Source organism: Staurois parvus, unplaced genomic scaffold (genome assembly GCF_062004578.1).
Source record: "Staurois parvus isolate SC_StPar_1 unplaced genomic scaffold, SC_StPar_1.0 ptg000181l, whole genome shotgun sequence".
Lineage (NCBI taxonomy): Eukaryota > Metazoa > Chordata > Amphibia > Anura > Ranidae > Staurois > Staurois parvus.
In genome coordinates, this window is record NW_028317977.1 from 915,266 (window position 1) to 934,293 (window position 19,028).

The following is a 19,028-nucleotide window of genomic DNA, read 5'->3' on the forward strand; positions in this document are numbered from 1 at the left end:
ACACCTGTGGATGTCACCGAGCAGCAATCAAGCATAATAAGCACCAATTAGGCAGCTTTAAAATGACTGTGATACTCAGCTCCTTCTAGACATTTACTGGTGTGGTTACAAACATGGTGAAGGCAAGAGAATGGTCCAGGAAGACAAGAGAAGAGGTGATTTCTCTTCACAGGAAGGGCAATGGCTATAAGAAGATTGCAAAGATGTTAAACATACCAAGAGACACCTTAGGAAGCATCATTCGCAAATTCAAGGCAAAGGGCACTGTTGAAACGCTACCTGGTCGTGGCAGAAAGAAGATGCTGACTTCGACTGCTGTGCGCTACCTGAAGCGTAGAGTGGAGAGAAGTCCCCGTGTGACTGCTGAGGAACTGAGAAAAGATTTGTCAGATGTGGGTACAGAAGTTTCAGCCCAGACAATAAGACGCACACTGCGTAATGAAGGCCTCCGTGCCAGAACTCCCAGGCGTACCCCCTTGCTGTCTCCAAAGAATAAGAAGAGTCGACTGCAGTATGCCAAAAGCCATGTGGACAAACCACAAAAGTTGTGGGATAGTGTTCTGTGGACTGATGAAACAAAATTAGAACTGTTTGGGCCCATGGATCAACGCTATGTTTGGAGGAGGAAGAACAAGGCCTATGATGAAAAGAACACCTTGCCTACTGTGAAGCATGGTGGAGGGTCAATCATGCTTTGGGGCTGTTTTGCTTCTGCAGGTACAGGGAAGCTTCAGCGTGTGCAAGGTACCATGAATTCTCTTCAGTACCAGGAGATATTGGATGGAAACGTGATGCAGTCCGTCACACACCTGAGGCTTGGGAGACGTTGGACCTTTCAACAGGACAATGATCCCAAGCATACCTCCAAGTCCACTAGAGCATGGTTGCAGAGGAAAGGCTGGAACATTTTGGAGTGGCCATCGCAGTCACCAGACTTAAATCCGATTGAGAACCTCTGGTGGGACTTAAAGAAAGCAGTTGCAGTGCGCAAGCCTAAGAATGTGACTGAACTGGAGGCCTTTGCCCATGAAGAATGGGCGAAGATACCCGTAGATCGCTGCAAGACACTTGTGTCAAGCTATGCTTCACGTTTAAAAGCTGTTATAACTGTAAAAGGATGCTGTACTAAGTACTAAGATTGAATGTCACTTGGGGGTTGAATAAAACTGATAATGCTGTGAGCACAGAAAAGACATTTGTGGTTATTTCATTATAACTGTTATGTTATATTTGTCTGACCTACAAGTGCCTCTTTAATGTAAATGTAAGCAAGATGACTGAATGATCAAAAGCAATGTCAAACTGGCCAAAACACTCAATTTCAGTGGGGGTTGAATAATTTTGGTCACAACTGTATGTAATGTCATAGAACTGGCCACACGCTAAATTATCACAGGTTTTCTGGGTCCTGATTTCTCAAGTAAAGGTACATGCTTAACCTCCCTGGTGGTATTCCCGAGTGTAGCTCGGGGTAAAGTTTCAGTATCACAAGCGGTAACCCCGAGCTACACTCGGGCTTACCATGCGGCGCTGCTCCGCGATCCCTCTATCACTTATCTTGTTCTGCGCTCCCGCGATCTCCCTCCTGCAGTGTCCCCGGCAATGTAATCCAGCGGATGCCGGCATCTGTCATCTGGGTTCCGTCCCCTGCGAGCGTCGGGACGTACGGGAGACGGAACAGCGGGAAATTTGAAAATGACAAAAAGTGCCATTCACTAAAATCACTAAAATCACATAGTAAAACATTACTGTATCAAACCATTTCACATACATTTTGTCCCTAGTGCTTTGTCCTGTGCCCTGCCTGCATTTTTACTGTTCTTTCTGCCTGGAAACTGAGAAATGTCCATGATGTCCAAGAAGTGTCCCTTTAGGTTAAAATCAGTTTTAGACCAGCTAGAGAACGGCAATAGTAAATCAGAACTACTTGCAGAATTGAGTGATAATGATTAGTGGGGAAATTCGTCATCAGACACTGAAAATGATTTTGCGACTTTGTTCAGTGATGTGCGAACTTATATTTCAAATTTCAGTGTTTTTGGTTTGATTATATTATTGAATTAAATTTATTATTATTATATTATTATTTTTTATGATTATTTATTAAATTATAATTTATGATTTCGTGTTTCAGGTTTTATCCTACCCGGGATGTTTACTAGACTCTTGTTCGGACAGATTTCAGTGAGTTATTCCTAAAAATTACAGGCCTACAATAAAAAAAAACATATTTCCATGCAAAAAAATGTACCGCTTTGAGCACAGAAATATGGACATAATCAGACTGCTAGGGAGGTTAAGATCATCCATGACAAATTATTTCTGTTTCTCGGATGAATTGAACAAACATCTTCAGGTTAAAGTGTGCGTTTGCACCATGAACTAATCTGTTCCTTCCCCCTTAAGCCTAGTACACATGATCAGAAAATTGTTAGAAAAATACCACTTTGAAAGCGATTGTACGATAATCTGATCATTAGTACGCAGCTTTCGTCCAAAATTATTAGAAGGGACAAGCACGAAAAGTTTTCTTGTACGATACCAGATTGTACGATTTTAAATTTATCAGTACAGTTTTCACTCGAAAATACAATACAAATACACTACATCACTTCCGAATTTTTATTCTGTCATACAATAATTTTATTAACTTTAGTAACCTCTTCCATTTTGATATGAGACTAGCTTGCAAAAATAATGGGCATTCATTCGTCCTATATTCCCATTGTGTGTGCAGGGCCTTAGGTTTTGTGGCAAAAAGATTGCATATATATTTGATTGCTCATTCTGCAAATAAACTTAGGACCTTTAGGCACACAAATGACAGACATTTTTATCTCAACTAATGCAACATATTTTTGCAAATCATGCAAGAAAAACTAAAGCCCCTAGGATTAACTTTGGAAACAAAAATCTTTACAGCAGAGATTCTTACTCTTGAACAATTTCAGAAGAAAATCAATGTTGTGGTAACTGGCATACATGATACTGAAAGATACTGATGGTTTAGTTCCAAAGTAATCCTTGGAAGAATTAGTAACATTAGTTCCAATGTTATCTTTGGGAAAATTGCTTGTGGAACAAATTTTTCATTATTTCCAGTGTTATCCTTGGGAAAATTGCTTGTGGAACAAATTTTTAATTATTTCCAGTGTTAGACTTGGGAAAATTGCTTGTGGAGCAAACTTTTCATTATTTCCTTATTTGCTTATATACTGTATATATATATATATATATATATATATATATATATATATATATATATATCTATATGAACAGGCCAGAGAAGAACAGATGAATGTCAACACAAAATATAGGGCAAGTATACTGCATCTCCTGAGTGTATCTGAATGAAAGATCCCAAACAGGGACATCAACATATGGATTTATTTACTGTCTTGATGTTTATGTTGGTTTCCTCCCAACTCCCAAAAACACAGTAGGTTAAGTGGCTCCTACCCAAAGATGAGCCCATTGAGTATATTCAGTATACCTGTAAAAACTCTGAAAGTCAGATACTGCTGTGAATGGTTCTGCTTTCTTTGTAAAATGCTTCAAAATATGTTAGCAGTCAATAAATGAATAAAAAGAATATTTAACCGAACTGTTCCTCTAATAACATACTACAAAGAACAATGATACAGACTGGGCTAAACTGCAGTCATATGTCACATTGGTCACATATCTTTTTGACTGCATATTTTTATTAAAATAGCACAATGCCAAGGCTTTTTCAGGAATCTAGTTCTGGATATAGAGTAACCCACATCTGTGGATCAGTTGTTTGTTTAATATGGCAAGGCTTCACAGCTGAAAGCACAACTTTGATGGATTGCTGTGAATTATTGTACATAATTATACTATGGTAGGTTCAGAGCAGTTCTTTTACATTAAGCGTCATGTTCAGCTCCAGTATCACTAAAAATGTAGATACTCTACAAGCACCGGCACAGCCAAATTGGTACTATAAGTAATAGGCGATGAGCACAAACATAATATACAAATGTATTTCACTTCAAGCATAATAGGCACAAGAAACACTTTCCAGAATATGGGATGCAAGGTCAAGTAAATAATTTTATTTTATTTGGAATTGCTGCATAACTGAACTGAAGAAATAGCCTATGACTTAATGTGGCATATCTAGGTCTGCAAGGAAGTAATAATAAACTAGCATTTACTCAGAAAATGCATATTGCAGAAACAGTAATAGTTCACTTAATGATCATTTTAGATAAAGGCTGTAGAATAGACCAGGAATGATGCTGATCTTCAGCCAAGCAACTAGACACTCAGTTGAAATACAGATATTTTAAAGCTGAAGTAAAGCCTGTTTTTTAACTTTTACCTACAGGTAAGCCTATAATAAGACTTACCGGTACCTGTAGGTACAGTGAATCTCTCATAAACGTGCACGGTTTAGGAGATATTCACAATGCATGCAGCCAGTGATGGCAACAGGTATGCCGTCCCTTTAGAGACCCATGCCATGGCCAAAACTCCTGTGCGCATGTGCAGGAGTGATGTCATTGCAGCTCGGGCAGTCAGACAGCTAGAGCATGCGAACTCAGAAGGAATACCGGGTGAAGATAGAAGCCCTGTCAGCGTGAACAGCACACCACTGGAGGGCTTAGTTCTAAGGTAAGTACTTCATAATGTGCTAGTATGTGATGCATACTAGCATATTATACCATTGTCTTGCACTTTTTTATTTAACTAATTTATCTTCCAAATACCTGCAATTTTTCTAAAAAAGTCTCTAGATCAAAACTCTATTGCTTGACAACATACCTATAATCCTGACCTGCCTTTTCTTTACTGCAGGTAAATAGAACAGCTTAGTTAACCCTTTACTGACTAAGGAAAAAAACAAATCTTAATGCCTGAACACAATTTTGCAACTTTGACATGTTAGTAAAATCGTAAATATCATCGCAACTACTTTGTGCATCTTGGTGGATTATACCTTGTTTTTTTTCAGAACAAATTTGGCTTTCTTTTGGTGGAAATGGTAACATATCTCCTGATTTTTGTTTTCTATTTTCAAATGGAAAACTGGCCCAAAATAGTAATTTCATTTAACCACTTGCCTACCAGGCACTTATACCCCCTTATTTACCAGGCCAATTTTCAGCTTTCAGCGCTGCCGCACTTTGATTGACAATTGCGCGATCATGCAACATTGTACCCATATGAAATTTTGATCATTTTTTTCTCACAAATAGAGCTTTCTTTTGGTGGTATTTAATTGCCACTGGGCGCTTTACTTTTTGCGCTATAAATAAAAAATTGCCAAAAATTTGAAAAAAAAAAAGTTTTCTTTCTTTGTTTCTATTATAAAATTTTTCAAACAGGTAATTTTTCTCCTTCACTGATGTGCGTTGATGAGGCAGCACTGATGGGCACTGATAGGTGGCACTGATGGGCACTGATAGGCAGCACTAAAGGGCACTGATAGGCAGTACTAATGAGGTGGCACGGATAGGTGGCACTGATAGACAGCACTAATGAGGTGGCACGGATAGGTGGCACTGATAGACAGCACTAATGAGGTGTCACGGATAGGCGGCACTAATATGCAGCACTGATAGGCAGCACTGATAGGTGACACTGATTATGGGTACTGATAGACGGCACTGACTGGCATCACTGTTGGGCACTGACTGGCGGCACTGACTGGCACAACCGCTGGGCACTGACTGGTGGCACTGACTGGCAGCACTGCTGCGCTGCACTGGTGGGTGGCACTGGTGGGCAGCACTGGTGGGTGGGCACAGGTGGGTGGCACTGGTGGGCACAGGTGGGTGGCACTGGTGGGCACAGGTGGGTGGCACTGCTGGGCACAGGTAGGTGGCACTTCTGGGCACAGGTGTGTGACATTGCAGAGTGGCACAGGTGGGTGCACTGCTGGGCACAGGTGGGTGATCTGCTGGGCACAGGTGGGCAGAGCTAGTGGGCGCACTGCTGGGCACAGGTGGGCGGAACTTGCGGGTGGCACTGCTGGGCACCGATCATCAGGGCACTGATCATCAGTGCCCTGATGATCGGTGCCGATCCCCGCTCTGACAACTGTCGGTTCTAATAGAACTCCACACTGCTATTATTTTGAACATGCCCCTTTCAATTAGTCATTCAATTACACAGAATCAGCAGCATGACTGTTGGGTCTGTTGGATTTCTGTTACTCTACTACACCTGCTAGTAAATTATTTGCCATGTAGAAATATCATTTCTACCAAAAACTGTGATTGATCAGGTTAGAGATTTCTGACTGCTATTATTTTGAACACAACTGTATATATATATATATATATATATATATATATATATATATAAAATATATATATATATATATATATATATATAGAGAGAGAGAGAGATACTCTAAATTTGAGAATTATAATACACTACATTTTAGAGGTGTAGCCTGTCCTTCGCCGACATGTTGTTCCTATTCTTGTTAGAGTAAACTGCCAGGATAGAAATTTTGGAGATGTCTTTGCTGAATTGATTTTGAAGATTTGTGTTTCAAGGCTCTCATCCATCTCTTTGCTTCGCTACTTACTACTACTGGGTAACTGACTCAGAACAAGAACATAATTGTAAGAGGTTTTTTGTCAGAAAGGAGCAGTTAGAGACAATGGTAGCTCTGATGACCTTACACTGCAGATAGCTATGAGGCACAGACGTGGATTGATATTTTCCATAGGTATTCAATTCAATAGTTACAATTTCAGGGCACTGCTTAGGCACAGCTATCATTGCTAGATGTTCCTTGTAGGATAGCAGATGTTTACTTTTTGAGTTCAGGTCAACTTAGGTTCTATTGCCCTATAGTTACTCACCTGCCACCAACTGAGTGCACCCTACCAATTTAAATGCAAACCACAGATGAATGGTAAAAAATGCTGGATTAGGTTTGAAGGTATTATGTAGGTGAGAAGCACTCAAGGGGAGGGGGAAGGTGTTGCAGGGGGCAAGTAATTATTATACAATTGTGCCAGTTGTCCTTTAAAAACTGTTTCATAATTGCTAACAGGTTGAAGCCAATGCACATGTGTAGTTTCTACAGTAAACATTATTATGAATATTGCTTTTTCAAAAATTGTTTCTGTTTTGAAGCTAAACATACTTCCTTTTCCATTGCTTAGATCATCCTGATAAATGAATCTCCAAGCTCAAAGGTACATAGATATACAAACCTTTGTAATGACAGAAGCAATCAGAGTTGTTTACTCTTCCAGCTAAACAATATTCAATAATTAAGCTTTCCTTCAAACCACGTTCTTTATCAATATAGATGAGCCCTGACACCCTACATGAGACATGTACTTGGCTGTAAAGCCTGGAGGTCAAAATCAATTGAAATCAAGAATGAATTGCTCTTGTGAAAAAGATTTAGAGTTTGGAAACAAAGGTTAAAGCACATAACAAAGATGCACAAGCCCTTTTTGGGAAAAGTGAGTGAAACCTTACCATTATGTTTCTAAAAATAAAATTAGGCTGGCACCAAATATTGGTTTTCACTCTAACGCTGGGAATATTTTTCATTTTTTTGCTCACTTAGTTGCTTTAATTTAAGTTTTCTGTGTCAATAAAGTAATTAGGCTTCACAACAGCAGTAATTATGCTTGCAACTATGCTTACATTCATTGCACAAATGAGGGAATTTCTCTCTAATCCCAAAGGCAAAAATATTATATATTGTCACTTGCCAGTCCTTATATACAATAGCTGCATTTGTTTTCTTTTTAAATGCATTTTTACTGTTATTTTCCTTGGTAATCCTGTTATTAACACACTTTCTCTCTCTTTGTGGCTACACACATTTTTCTATTCTGTCTATGGAGGGAGGTATGGTTGTCATACAGATGGCACTTGAAATATGCCTACCCTTTATCGCCTCCATTACATGGAAGATGATGAGATTAGTAGTTTACAAAACACCAACATTGTTTTTGCTGTCTTTGCAGTCCCAAAAAGTGACAGAAACACTGCATTTCTGCCACGATAAACAGGTATTTTCTGTACTTGTTGAAAATGTTCTTCCCTGACAAAACAAACACAGCCACCACAACCTTGGACTGGAAAGTGCAATATGTATCTTTCTTATTTTTGAGTTTAGATATGCTGTGTCAAAGTGAACTTCCTCTGTACCTTGTGGTTAGGTCCTTTGGACTGGTTTCTGAGTTTAGTGGTGTAAAGGAGGGACAAAGTTAGTGAGTGTTCATAAAGGTTTGATGAGAACAGTGGTACCTGCTTGGCATAATTATTAATGTGGTCTACTTTGGACAGCGAGGGCTATGTGTAGTAGCACACTGGGCCTGAGCTGAGAGTGGGAAAAATCATAAAAAGAAAGGTGTTGACTTATTTTGCACTTGTAAAGGTTGCACATTTTCATATTATTCAGAACTCCCTAAAAGTACCATGAGAGAAACTAGTCTAGCTATATACCGATTTTACGTGTTGGATTTATGGACTTGCACCATGACCACTGTTCCTTTCCATGTGGGACTGCAGCAGTTGGTATTCTGTTTTATAGACACTTTGGACATTTTATAAATTACCATGAAAAATTACAACCAATGCCTAGCTGTTCATGGTCTTTGATTTTGCTAACAAAATCCATTCAGGCATTTATCAATGGTGGTGGAGGTGGTGCCTTGACATGACCTAATTTAACATTCTCAGGTGATGTGCTGCTAGAATTGTGAGTTATCATCATCAAGATAACGCAATCCCCATTACAGTAACAGCATGAAAAATGAAATAGCAAAAGGTACACATAGAATGCATGCAGTTTTTTTAAGCGTTTCTTGAAAATTTTTAAATTTGTGTTAAGATTAGAGGTAATATTTTGCAATTTACTAAAAATTGTAGAAAATTATCTCTTTCAGAAGAAACATATTTCTGTAAAGCAATTTTTGATTTGGATTATATAGGACCAGTCATTTTAGTTTTTGTTAAAGTTAAAATTAAAATCTTTAAAATAGGCTTCCATTTTTACCTGTATTTGAATAAAAAAAGGGTAGGTGAGTGCACAGGGTAGTACTAGACTCCCACCTTTACAAAGAACTCTTGCCATATAAAAACACTTTAGCTGACAATGGAAAACATAAACATATTTTGCTAATGATGAAAAACCAATAGCGTTTTGGCTTTTTGCTGGTTACAAAATCTCTATAGACTGCAGTGAATTTTATTTATGGATTTAAATGCAGCCTACAAATGTTGTACAGTGCTCATACTAATACTTTTTAAAATACCAGCTGGAATTCAAAAATTGCAAGTAAATGTCTGTGGGTGAGTACTGTAATTGTAAAGTTAGTTTTTCTCTGCTAACCAGCAGGTATTAGTGAGGGAAAGGTGTAAAGAGTAGGTTTCACAGCCATTCAGTCCTTGGTTATATGACCAGAGGCCATTATATGTGACCAGAGGTCAAGTGAATACAGCATCTCTGTGTCATAAAATTATCCTTCACATTTGACTCTATACCATATGACCAGCCCAACACTCTGACTTTGTTTTTGAAATAGATACATATCTTTTGCACCTGTTACTGTAACTGCCTTCATTTTCAAATGCCCTTGTGAATAATTGAAGTAGGCCTAGTGTTAGAGTTTAATATTTTGTATTGCTTTTACATTCTGAGAATGCATATAATGTACTTATTCCTATTAAAGAAACAAAACAAATGACAATCCAAGAATCCTACAGAAATGTGGATTAAAAACAGGTCAAAATGGCTAAAAAGCTATTTTAAGTCTTCTTCCATATTTTTTCTCCTTTTTTTGTAGAAAGAATAAGAACCTCTGTATGCAAACAAGATCTAAGGTGTATAGGAAAAGTAAAAAATGGTATCTCTTATACTGCTCATAGTTCAGAATGATCAAAATAAAAAAATGAAATTTAAAAAAAGGTGTACCTGCTCCAAAATTGTATTTATTCTTTCAACTTCACAGTCTATTACAAATCTTTTCTCCTGACGTCTGTCCATTTCCTCTATGATGCGTTTATATTCCTGAACATCTTTTATATTCCCCACTGATCGGGCTGTCACTTGCCAGTTGTTCTGTACGGCTGCCTCCATAATGGCTTGGAGAATGGAAAATCCTGAAGAAGAGAAATGACATAATCAGACTCTTTATTGTTAAGAATATGAAAAGAACACTTTCAGATAAAAAAAAAACATTACTGCAAATGATTTTCTGGAAGCATGTATCACGCAGGCACGTTAGTTCCTCCCCATCACTTCATGGCCTGCTTTCCCTATATTATGCCATAAAAATACTTCTGGCAGCACATATATCCATATAGTCTCTTTGAGTAATAGGGATAACAATAATCAGTGTATATATGGAAATATGCAAAGAACCTAAAATTAAGAAGTAAACAGTAGCCATCCAATTGTTGTTCATGGCTCTGTTTATTGAAGACATTTCAAAAAGTCACAGCAGTCAATCGCATGAATTACCTATTATTTTGCATTTTTCATAATTGCTAAACAGTCAGTCCAGTGGCTTTTTATATTTAGAGGGACTTTAGCAAAGGTTTTCATGCACCTGAATGTCTAGCTCTACTCACCTGCTGTCAGCTTTGCTTACATTTGTTTTAAATTACGGAGAATGAAGGGTAAACAAGACCACTAATGGTGCAATAGAAAGAGTGAAACTTCTTGTCGAAGTGGGGTACTGTCTTGTATAAAGATGGTGCCTGGAGTCCTATAACACCTAAGAAGCTAGTGGGAAAACCATCCAATATGCTTTCATTCCACATTATGGTGTCCATTTATGAACCAGCGGTAAATGATCGCTGCTCAGTTCTCCGGCATTCTCGGAGAACACAGTTCTCCTGTGAATGCCTTTTATGAAGCAGCTCTCTGAACGAAGGGAGAATGGTCTACAAACGCCGGAAAACGTTCTACAAAAGCTGGAAAACGGCTGATTTTTTTTACTATAATCTCATGAGATTACAGTAAAAGATCAGTTTACTAAACAGAGGTAAATTATCACTGCTTAGTTTTCGGTTCCTCCGATTCCTCCGATTCTCCAGCTCTGGGCTGGAGAATCTGAAGAGAGAACACAGATCTCCAGTGAAGGGCTGAACATGTTCTCCGCTGATCTCCTGAGTGGCATAAACTGTGAATCCTCTGCATCGCAGCTATTCTCTGTGTCATAAACAGACACCTTAGTCCTCATGCACACTTGATATTTTTACAGCTGCTATTTTTGGCTTTTGACATTTTTTTCTACAGCTAGAAAACTCCCCAGCATGTTATCCTATGTGTCCATGCACACATAAACTGTAATCAACGTTTTTTTGGCTCGAAAAAAAACCCAGAACTAGTGGGTTTCTAGAAGACTTTTTTAGCTGTAAAAACGCTCTAACGCTAGAAAAACCACCACAAAACCGGCATTTATTGACTTTTTGTGACAAAAAAATGATCATTTTTTTAAAAAAAAAAAAATGCTACAAAACATTATACAAAGCAAACACTGAAAAACATGGCATAATGGCGCTAAACGCTAATGCAAAAAAAAAAGCTGTAAACCACACATTTTTAACGTGACTTTACACAGCTAACGTTACCAGCGTTATCAAAATGTCCCATGTACATGAGGACTAAAGGATATGTGTACATTCAAATGAAGGCAACACCCAACCCTTTTCATCTTCTAAAACAGAAGATTATAATACAGATCTAGTCTGCAGACATGATTCAGGTTGTGTGTCTCTGCTCTTTGCAGTTCTCTGAAGGTGTTTTAACCTAATGACATCAGGATACTCTGCTGTAATGTATGTACCCTGTGCCAAGCCATATATATGACTACAATTTATCAGCTACATCTGGGGTGCTTATCTCTGTAGACTCAGAGCACTGCCAAGCACTTTGCAGAGTATTACACATAAAGGATAGAGCTACACACTGAGGTTTATTTACTAAAGCTGGAGAGTGCGAAATCAGGTGAGCTTCTGTATAGAAACCAATCAGCTTCCAGGTTTTATTGCCAACTCTTAACTGAACAAGCTGAGGTTAAAAGCTGATTGGCTCCCATGCACAGCTGCACCAGATTCCGAGTGAACCAGCTTTAGGGTCCTTTCACATGGGATTCCTTTTTTTTCTTCAGTTCAGTCACGGTTTTTCAAATAAAAAACAGATGAGTTTACATCCATTTTTTCATCCGTTTTTCATCCGTTTACATCCGTTTCTCATCCATTTACATTGGTTTACATCAGTTTTTCATTCGTTTACATCTGTTTGTCCGTTTTCATCAGTTTACATCCATTTTTGGTCTGTTTACATCCATTGACATCCGTTTTTCATCCATTCCGTTTTCTTTTGCGGAAGAAAAATAGGGTTTTCTTTTGTTCAAAAAAATGGATGTTAATGGATGTGGACATTAGTGGATGTAAAAAGCTGTTCATCGGTTTTTGTCCGAAAGTCCATAGAAATACATGGGGGTCCGTTTTTCATCGGTAAATGGACTGAGGAAAAATGGACATACGCCTGTGTGATAGAGTCCTTAGTAAATCTCTCCTAATGCCTCCTTGTATTTATTCCCTTTAATCACAATTCCAGCTCCAGCACTGGAGTAAGATTTTATAAGCATCCACAGTGAGAACAGAAAATAGTTTATAGAGCACCTGGGAGCATTGACACTCATATTGTGCTGTGTTAAGTATGGCTTATGTGGACTTACTCCATTTACCCTGTAGACTTTACTCTATATGAGAGGGAGGTTTGTTCTGAATGATATGTAGTATAGGCTGTACAAATAAATGCAAAATTAAAGTCGGCCATAGATTGTTTGAATCTCAGCTGGTTCATCAGCTTCAAAACCATGTAAGGCTAGGTTCACACTATACAGTTTGCATTTGATCCGTTTCTGCAGTGCTTTTTGTGGTCCATTTTGCATTTTTTGCACATGCGTTTTTGATGCATTTTTGTATTCCAGCTTGTTGCTGGGCAGATTAAAACACAAAATGCATCAAAACATGTCAAAAACGCATTAAAAACACACTACATGCTTTTCTGCAGCATCTCCATTAAAGTCTATAGAACCAAAAATACATTTTGCTTTAAAAAAAAGTCCCCGACCTTTTCAAAAACCGCACGGGTGAAAGCTCAGAGATGTGAACCTTTCCCATAGGAAATTATGTTAAATGGACTACTGTGCATTTCTGCAAAATAGAAAACGCATAGGTGTGAACCTAGACTAAGGCTGGCCATACACTATACAATTTTCCGTCCAATTTCTGCCCAATTTCCATTAGATTTACCATCATCTACGTAGTGCAAGAGCCTGCCTGATTGGATACAATTGAAAGAGTTGTTAGGTATGGCCTCCTATTATATGGTTTTTGGTAAATCTAAACCAAAAATCTCAAGAAAATTGTATAATGTATGGCCAGCCTAAGGGCAGGCTGAATGTGCCCAAGTTGATAGATCTATCAGCTTGAGTACAAATACCTACAGCTGCATACAAATGGTTATAGAATGGAAAATGTATGTTATTCTGGAATAAAAAAAAAAAACAAACAAAAATCCAATTCACACAATATGCAACAGCAGGCATTTTACCGCACTGTAAATGCCTGTCATCGAAGGGACACATAGGAAACAATTTTTTCGAATGAGTCCCATTCACACTTCAACGCAGCCTAGTGATGTACTGCAGTGTGTGCTGTGATAAAATGCAGACATGTTGCATTCTATTGCAACGCACTATCCTTAATCACATTGCAATGTTGGTCAGCTCACAGATCGTGCTGCCTGAGATTGTAGTGAATGAAGTGTACATTTTGTACTTTCCAAATAAAGCTAGTACAAAACAAAATGAAAAATAAAGGAGCAGTGTGATGCACTGAGCGGCCAGAGAGGTGGATGGCTCCAGGTGCTCTGCAATCTAACAGGGGTGAATTCGCCTTTACATTATATGGCTAAAGGTTTATGGACACCTGACCACCACACCTTCTGATATTGCCAAGAGTATGTGGATACTCCTCCAAAGGTTGAGTTCAGGTATTTTCAGTACCATTAATGCTGCATCATATGACGACATTTAAAAGAACTGTATGTTTCCAACCATGGGGCAACAGTTTTGGAAAGGTTCTTTTCTGTTTCTGCATGACATTGTGTTTGTGCAAACGACAGGTCCATAAAGACATGGGTGTCCATTTATGACACACAGAATAGCTGAGATTCAGAGGATCGCAGCTATTCTCTGGTCATTCACAGTTTATGACACCCAGGAGAATATGTTCAGCCCTTCTCTGGAGATCTGTGTTCTCCCTCCAGATTCTCCAGCCCAGAGCTGGAGAATAGGAGGGACCGCAAACTAAGCAGAGATAATTTACCTCTGCTTAGTAAACTGATCTTTTACTGTAATCTCGCGAGATTATAGTAAAATCAGCCATTTTCCAGTGTTTGTAGACCGTTCTCCCTTCGTTTGGAGAACTGATCTACATATGCTTCATAAATGGCATTCACAGGAGAACTGTGTTCTCCGAGAATGCCGGAGAACTGAGCAGCGATCTATTACTGCTGGTTCATAAACGGACACCATGGTTTGATCTGTGTGGTGTGGAGGAAATTGCATATCAGGCACAGAGCCCTGACCACAGCCCTATTGAACACTAGTTAAGAAACAGGTCAATATCAGTATTGGACCTCACAAATGTTCTTTTAGCTGGAGGTGCACAAATACTCAAGGACTTACTCCAACATCTCGTGGAAAGCCTTCCCAACAAAGTGGAGGCTACGTTGACTGCAAGATGGGGGCACAACTGCATATTACAGTGGTTGTAAACCTCAGACATGAAATATGAACAAAGTATATGCCTCTATAGTGTGTACTTGTCTGAACCCAGAGTACTAAGTGTAATTTCTGTCTGGTGCCTTGTTCCTCTTTTATAAGCATGAGTCATTTCTGACAAGTTTTCCTGACACCAAGAGAAAAAGGGTGACAGGGAAGGGAGCTCCGGCAGATTGACAGCCTCAGCTCTGTTCATATGTTCTGTGTTATGGCGGGGGGGGGGTCACTTCCCTCTATTTAGCTCTCAGAGCTCTCCTCACTGATGTAACTTCAGTTTTCTACCCCCTGCTTTTCAGAGATCCTGTGTAAATTTTGCACTTTGAATGGATGTAGGGGACAGACGGCTGTAGATATACTGGTACAACGTATGTAGAAGAATTCATTTAATCTCTGTTTATCACCTAAGGCCAGTCACTTCACTGTATATATGTAAGGGTTTACAACCACTTTAATACTTATGATTTTGGAAAAGGATGTTCAACAACCTAGTATCGGTATAATGGCCAGATGTCCACAAGCTTAAGGCCATATAGTTCAGCTATCATTTAGAGCATTTTTTTTACTTAATGCCCTTTTAAAAAAAATCAAAGCACCTTTTATGAATTGACAGTTTACCAACCGCAAAAAGTCAGTACAATACTTGTACTATTAAGATGTATTTCCATGCTGCTTCATTTGGTCATTACCCTTCATGAGATCATTAACCTTTAATTTCCAGCTCCAGATAAATCTTTGTATTTCATTTAGATGTACGGTGGTGGGATAAGGTTAAAGTCTCTATCAGGTTGTACTGCAGTCTTAGTCCTTATTGGGGAGATTTTCCTTTGGTTTACCAAACAGCAGTACTCCTGAACCTGTCAAGCATCCTCCTAAGTTACTGTGTTAATACTGCGTTAAAAACTCTCAAACATACAGTTGTCAAATATATTTTAATTGCTTAAAAATGTAGCTAATGATTTTGGCTATAGTCAAAGCCAGCTGAACATTAGACATGTATTTGTTAATGATTCTGCTAAAACATATGTAGATGCCAGTAAATCTTGACTTTGAAAGTTCTTGGCTTATTAATCCTACATGGCCCATTGGCATTTACTTAATTGGCCTTCAAGCCTTAATAGGGTTATCCTAATGTGACCCAAGCACGTCAGGCATTGTTCAAGAAATAGACTTTTTTATGCACATTATTTTATTTTTTTGAGGCTTTTCAAAATTCAGCTAACAATAAATTTTTTTTAACCCTTTGGTTACTCTATCTATTCTGTCCTAAGCATGAAAAAACTTGCCTGATATTGAAACATTGAAAAAAGCAACACTTCCTGAGTTCATTGCTTATTCATGGAGCTGTAAATGAGCACAGTGACTGACTGGACAAAATGACAACTGACACAACACCCTTACTGCTGGCAAGAAAGGAAAAGTATGCACAGTTGCCAATTTGCCTGTGGTTCTGCTTTAAAGCCAACTCTAGCCAACACTGTTTAAGCCCTATATCGAATGGGATGGTTTAGAAGTTCTGTCAAGTTTGCTTGTCTATGACCCCACTGAGAGATTTCTCCTTATTCATGGGTTATTCACAGGTACAGATACTTTTTTAGAAATTTCTCCAGAAGGCTAAGTTCCTCCAGCTACAATCTCCCTGTCCAATGAGAATGCTTTGACTGGTTACTGAAACAAGTTGGCACAATGTAGGCATAGCCATGAACAACCCTAGATTGAGAGCAGGACACATGAAGAAAGATGGCAACTTGTTTATATCAGTAACCCAACTGACTGGACTCAAATTCAGTGAGCTGGTAAATGTGTGGACAAAATATATGACTAGTACCATCTCCTTACACTTACTTGAGAACAATTTTCACTCTGCCTGTCTGCTTATACAGGACCAATGTATTAAGAAGGAAAGGTGATTATGACAGGTAATGTAGTCTTGTTTGAAGGTCAAAAATATCTCCCAATGGTGAGTAGGTCATTTAACAGCTGAATTTTTTCAGAGTAGGTATGTGCATTTCTGCCAATTCATTAGATCAGAGATTCTTCAAACATTCTAAACAAAGGGCCAGTTTACTGCCCTTCAAACTTTAGGGGGAGCCAGCAGAAGTAGAAAAGTGACCTGGCATTGGTGGGAATAAACCATGCCATAGGCTTGGTGATCAGTGGGAGTATAAAAAAATTACATAATTGGTGTCAGTGGGAGGAATAGTGCCCCATCATTGGTGTCAGCGGGAGACCTGGTTCCACATCTGGTATCAGTGGGAGGAATAGTACCCCATTGTTGCACTCTGTGGAAGGATTAGTGCCCCACCAATGGTGTCAGTGGAAGTAATAGTAGCTCATATCAGTGGAAGAAATAGTGCCCCAAGGGCCAGATAAAGGCAAATACAGAGATACATTTGGACCTAGGGAGTTTGGAGACCTCTGAATTAGATCATTATATTTATAAGGTTTATTTTTGCCTATTTTTGAAAAGAATATTAGCTCAGCTTTGCAGGCAGGAAGGAGGTGCAGGGGATTTATGTCCAGTTGGCCTAGGGGGAACACAAATTATATTTGGCTTTGGCCAGGGATTCAAAGAAACGTCAGGCCCCAGTATTAAAGTTAAACTTAATGAATGGCATAATAACAAGTATGAATAATGTCAGTAGGGACCATCTTGTGGTGTTTTCTTTTAGGCAGAAAGCATTTGTAAACATTTAATATGGAGTACATGGTCACTTTAAGCACACTTAGCTTTGTTAGATACTGTATGTGTATTTATGGGGTCACACAAATACAAATACAAAAAGCAAGATAGCAGAGCTCTCATGTGTATTGCTGTGTAATTGGTGATAATATTACTTGCTACAACATAATCAAAAGTAAACACAATCAACCCAAGATAGTACAAGCTCAAGGATTAATGTAATATCAACGACCTTGCAATAATGAGCATGCACAGGAATGTTACAATATGTATGAAAGAACCGTGCTTGGATAATATCTCTAAATGCTTTCTCATTTCCACATTACGCATGGAGCTGTCCCTTTCCAATCTATATATAAAAACTTGTGTTAAATACAGATAAAAAAATAGAATATAGTTGATTCAATTCTGTGAAAAGAATATAATATGGTTAGATGTTATATCCCTTTAGGGCTTGATCATAGGATCATATGGTAGATGAATAAGAGAAAGCACCGTTAGCAAAATAGACAGATGCACAAAGGTTGAACTGCATGTTCTGACTTGGGCTTGAAGTCAGGCAGATTATTATGTTTGGCAAACACTGAAAAATATAATCATTGTGTACACTTGTGGGGATGAGAAAAGAAAGCCAAACATGTAATGACCTTATGGCCTAGATTTTACCTCAGTGGCAATGTTGGGCTCTTAACATAAAGGTTGCTGTTATGATCAGACTAAAACGATACTAAAGACTTTTTTTTTTTCCAAAAACAAACATGTCTATACTTACCTGCTGTGTGAAGTGGTTTTGCACAAAGCAGCCCGGATCCTCCTCTTTTTGGGTCCCCCACATGCTCTCCTAGCCCTTCCCTTCTGTCGGATGCCCCCAGAGCAAGCAGCTTGCTATCGGGGCATGCGCTGCTCTGTGTGTCTATTTCCACACAGAGCCATGGTTTGGCCCTGCCCCCTCTCTCTTCTCATTGGCTCACTGGCTGCGACTGACAGCAGCAAGAGCCAGTGGCTTCCACTGTTGTCTCTGCCATGAGGAGAGGGAGTCCCGGAATAGCGTAGACTCCAGTGCACATCACTGGATCGAGAGCGGGCTTAAATGAGTATTAGGGAGGGCTGCTGCACATAGAAGGTTTTTTACCTTCATGTATAGAATGCATGAAGGTAAAAAACCTTGAGCCTTTACAACCACTTTAAGTCTACAAAGAGCTTTTCCAGTTGATAATAAGCTCTTGCATGGGCATATTCACTGCAAAACTAAACCAGTGGTCAAGGTACAAAAAGTATAGTTCACAGATAAAACAGTTGGGTTTGATTAACTATGGAGGGGACAACCTTCCTAATGCTGTAAAGTGTAAATCAATGGACAGAAAGTTGGACAACAAACATTTGATATAATATTGACCAATTTTGTAGAATAAGCAGCCCAACTAAGGCATATAAAATCACCAGGTACAGTCTTAAAAGAACCATGTTTACTAGAACTACTATTGCAAATGTATTTTTATATGACAGTATTGGAATTTTATTTGGGAAAACAA

At 38.8% G+C, this 19,028-nt stretch overlaps 1 protein-coding gene across 3 annotated transcripts in view; it reads right to left on the reverse strand.

Annotated features, from left to right (window-relative positions):
• GRIA3 (glutamate ionotropic receptor AMPA type subunit 3) overlaps nt 1-19,028 on the reverse strand; it is a 382,937-nt gene that overhangs the window by 119,973 nt on the left and 243,936 nt on the right. For all 3 annotated transcript variants that reach the window (XR_016312691.1, XM_089677207.1, XM_089677208.1), the window contains exon 4: nt 9,926-10,113. Coding sequence is in view for 2 of the 3 variants with exons in the window: in XM_089677207.1 (XP_089533333.1) it covers nt 9,926-10,113 (188 nt within the window). In the remaining variant the exon portion in view is untranslated. The remainder of the gene's footprint in view (nt 1-9,925; nt 10,114-19,028) is intronic.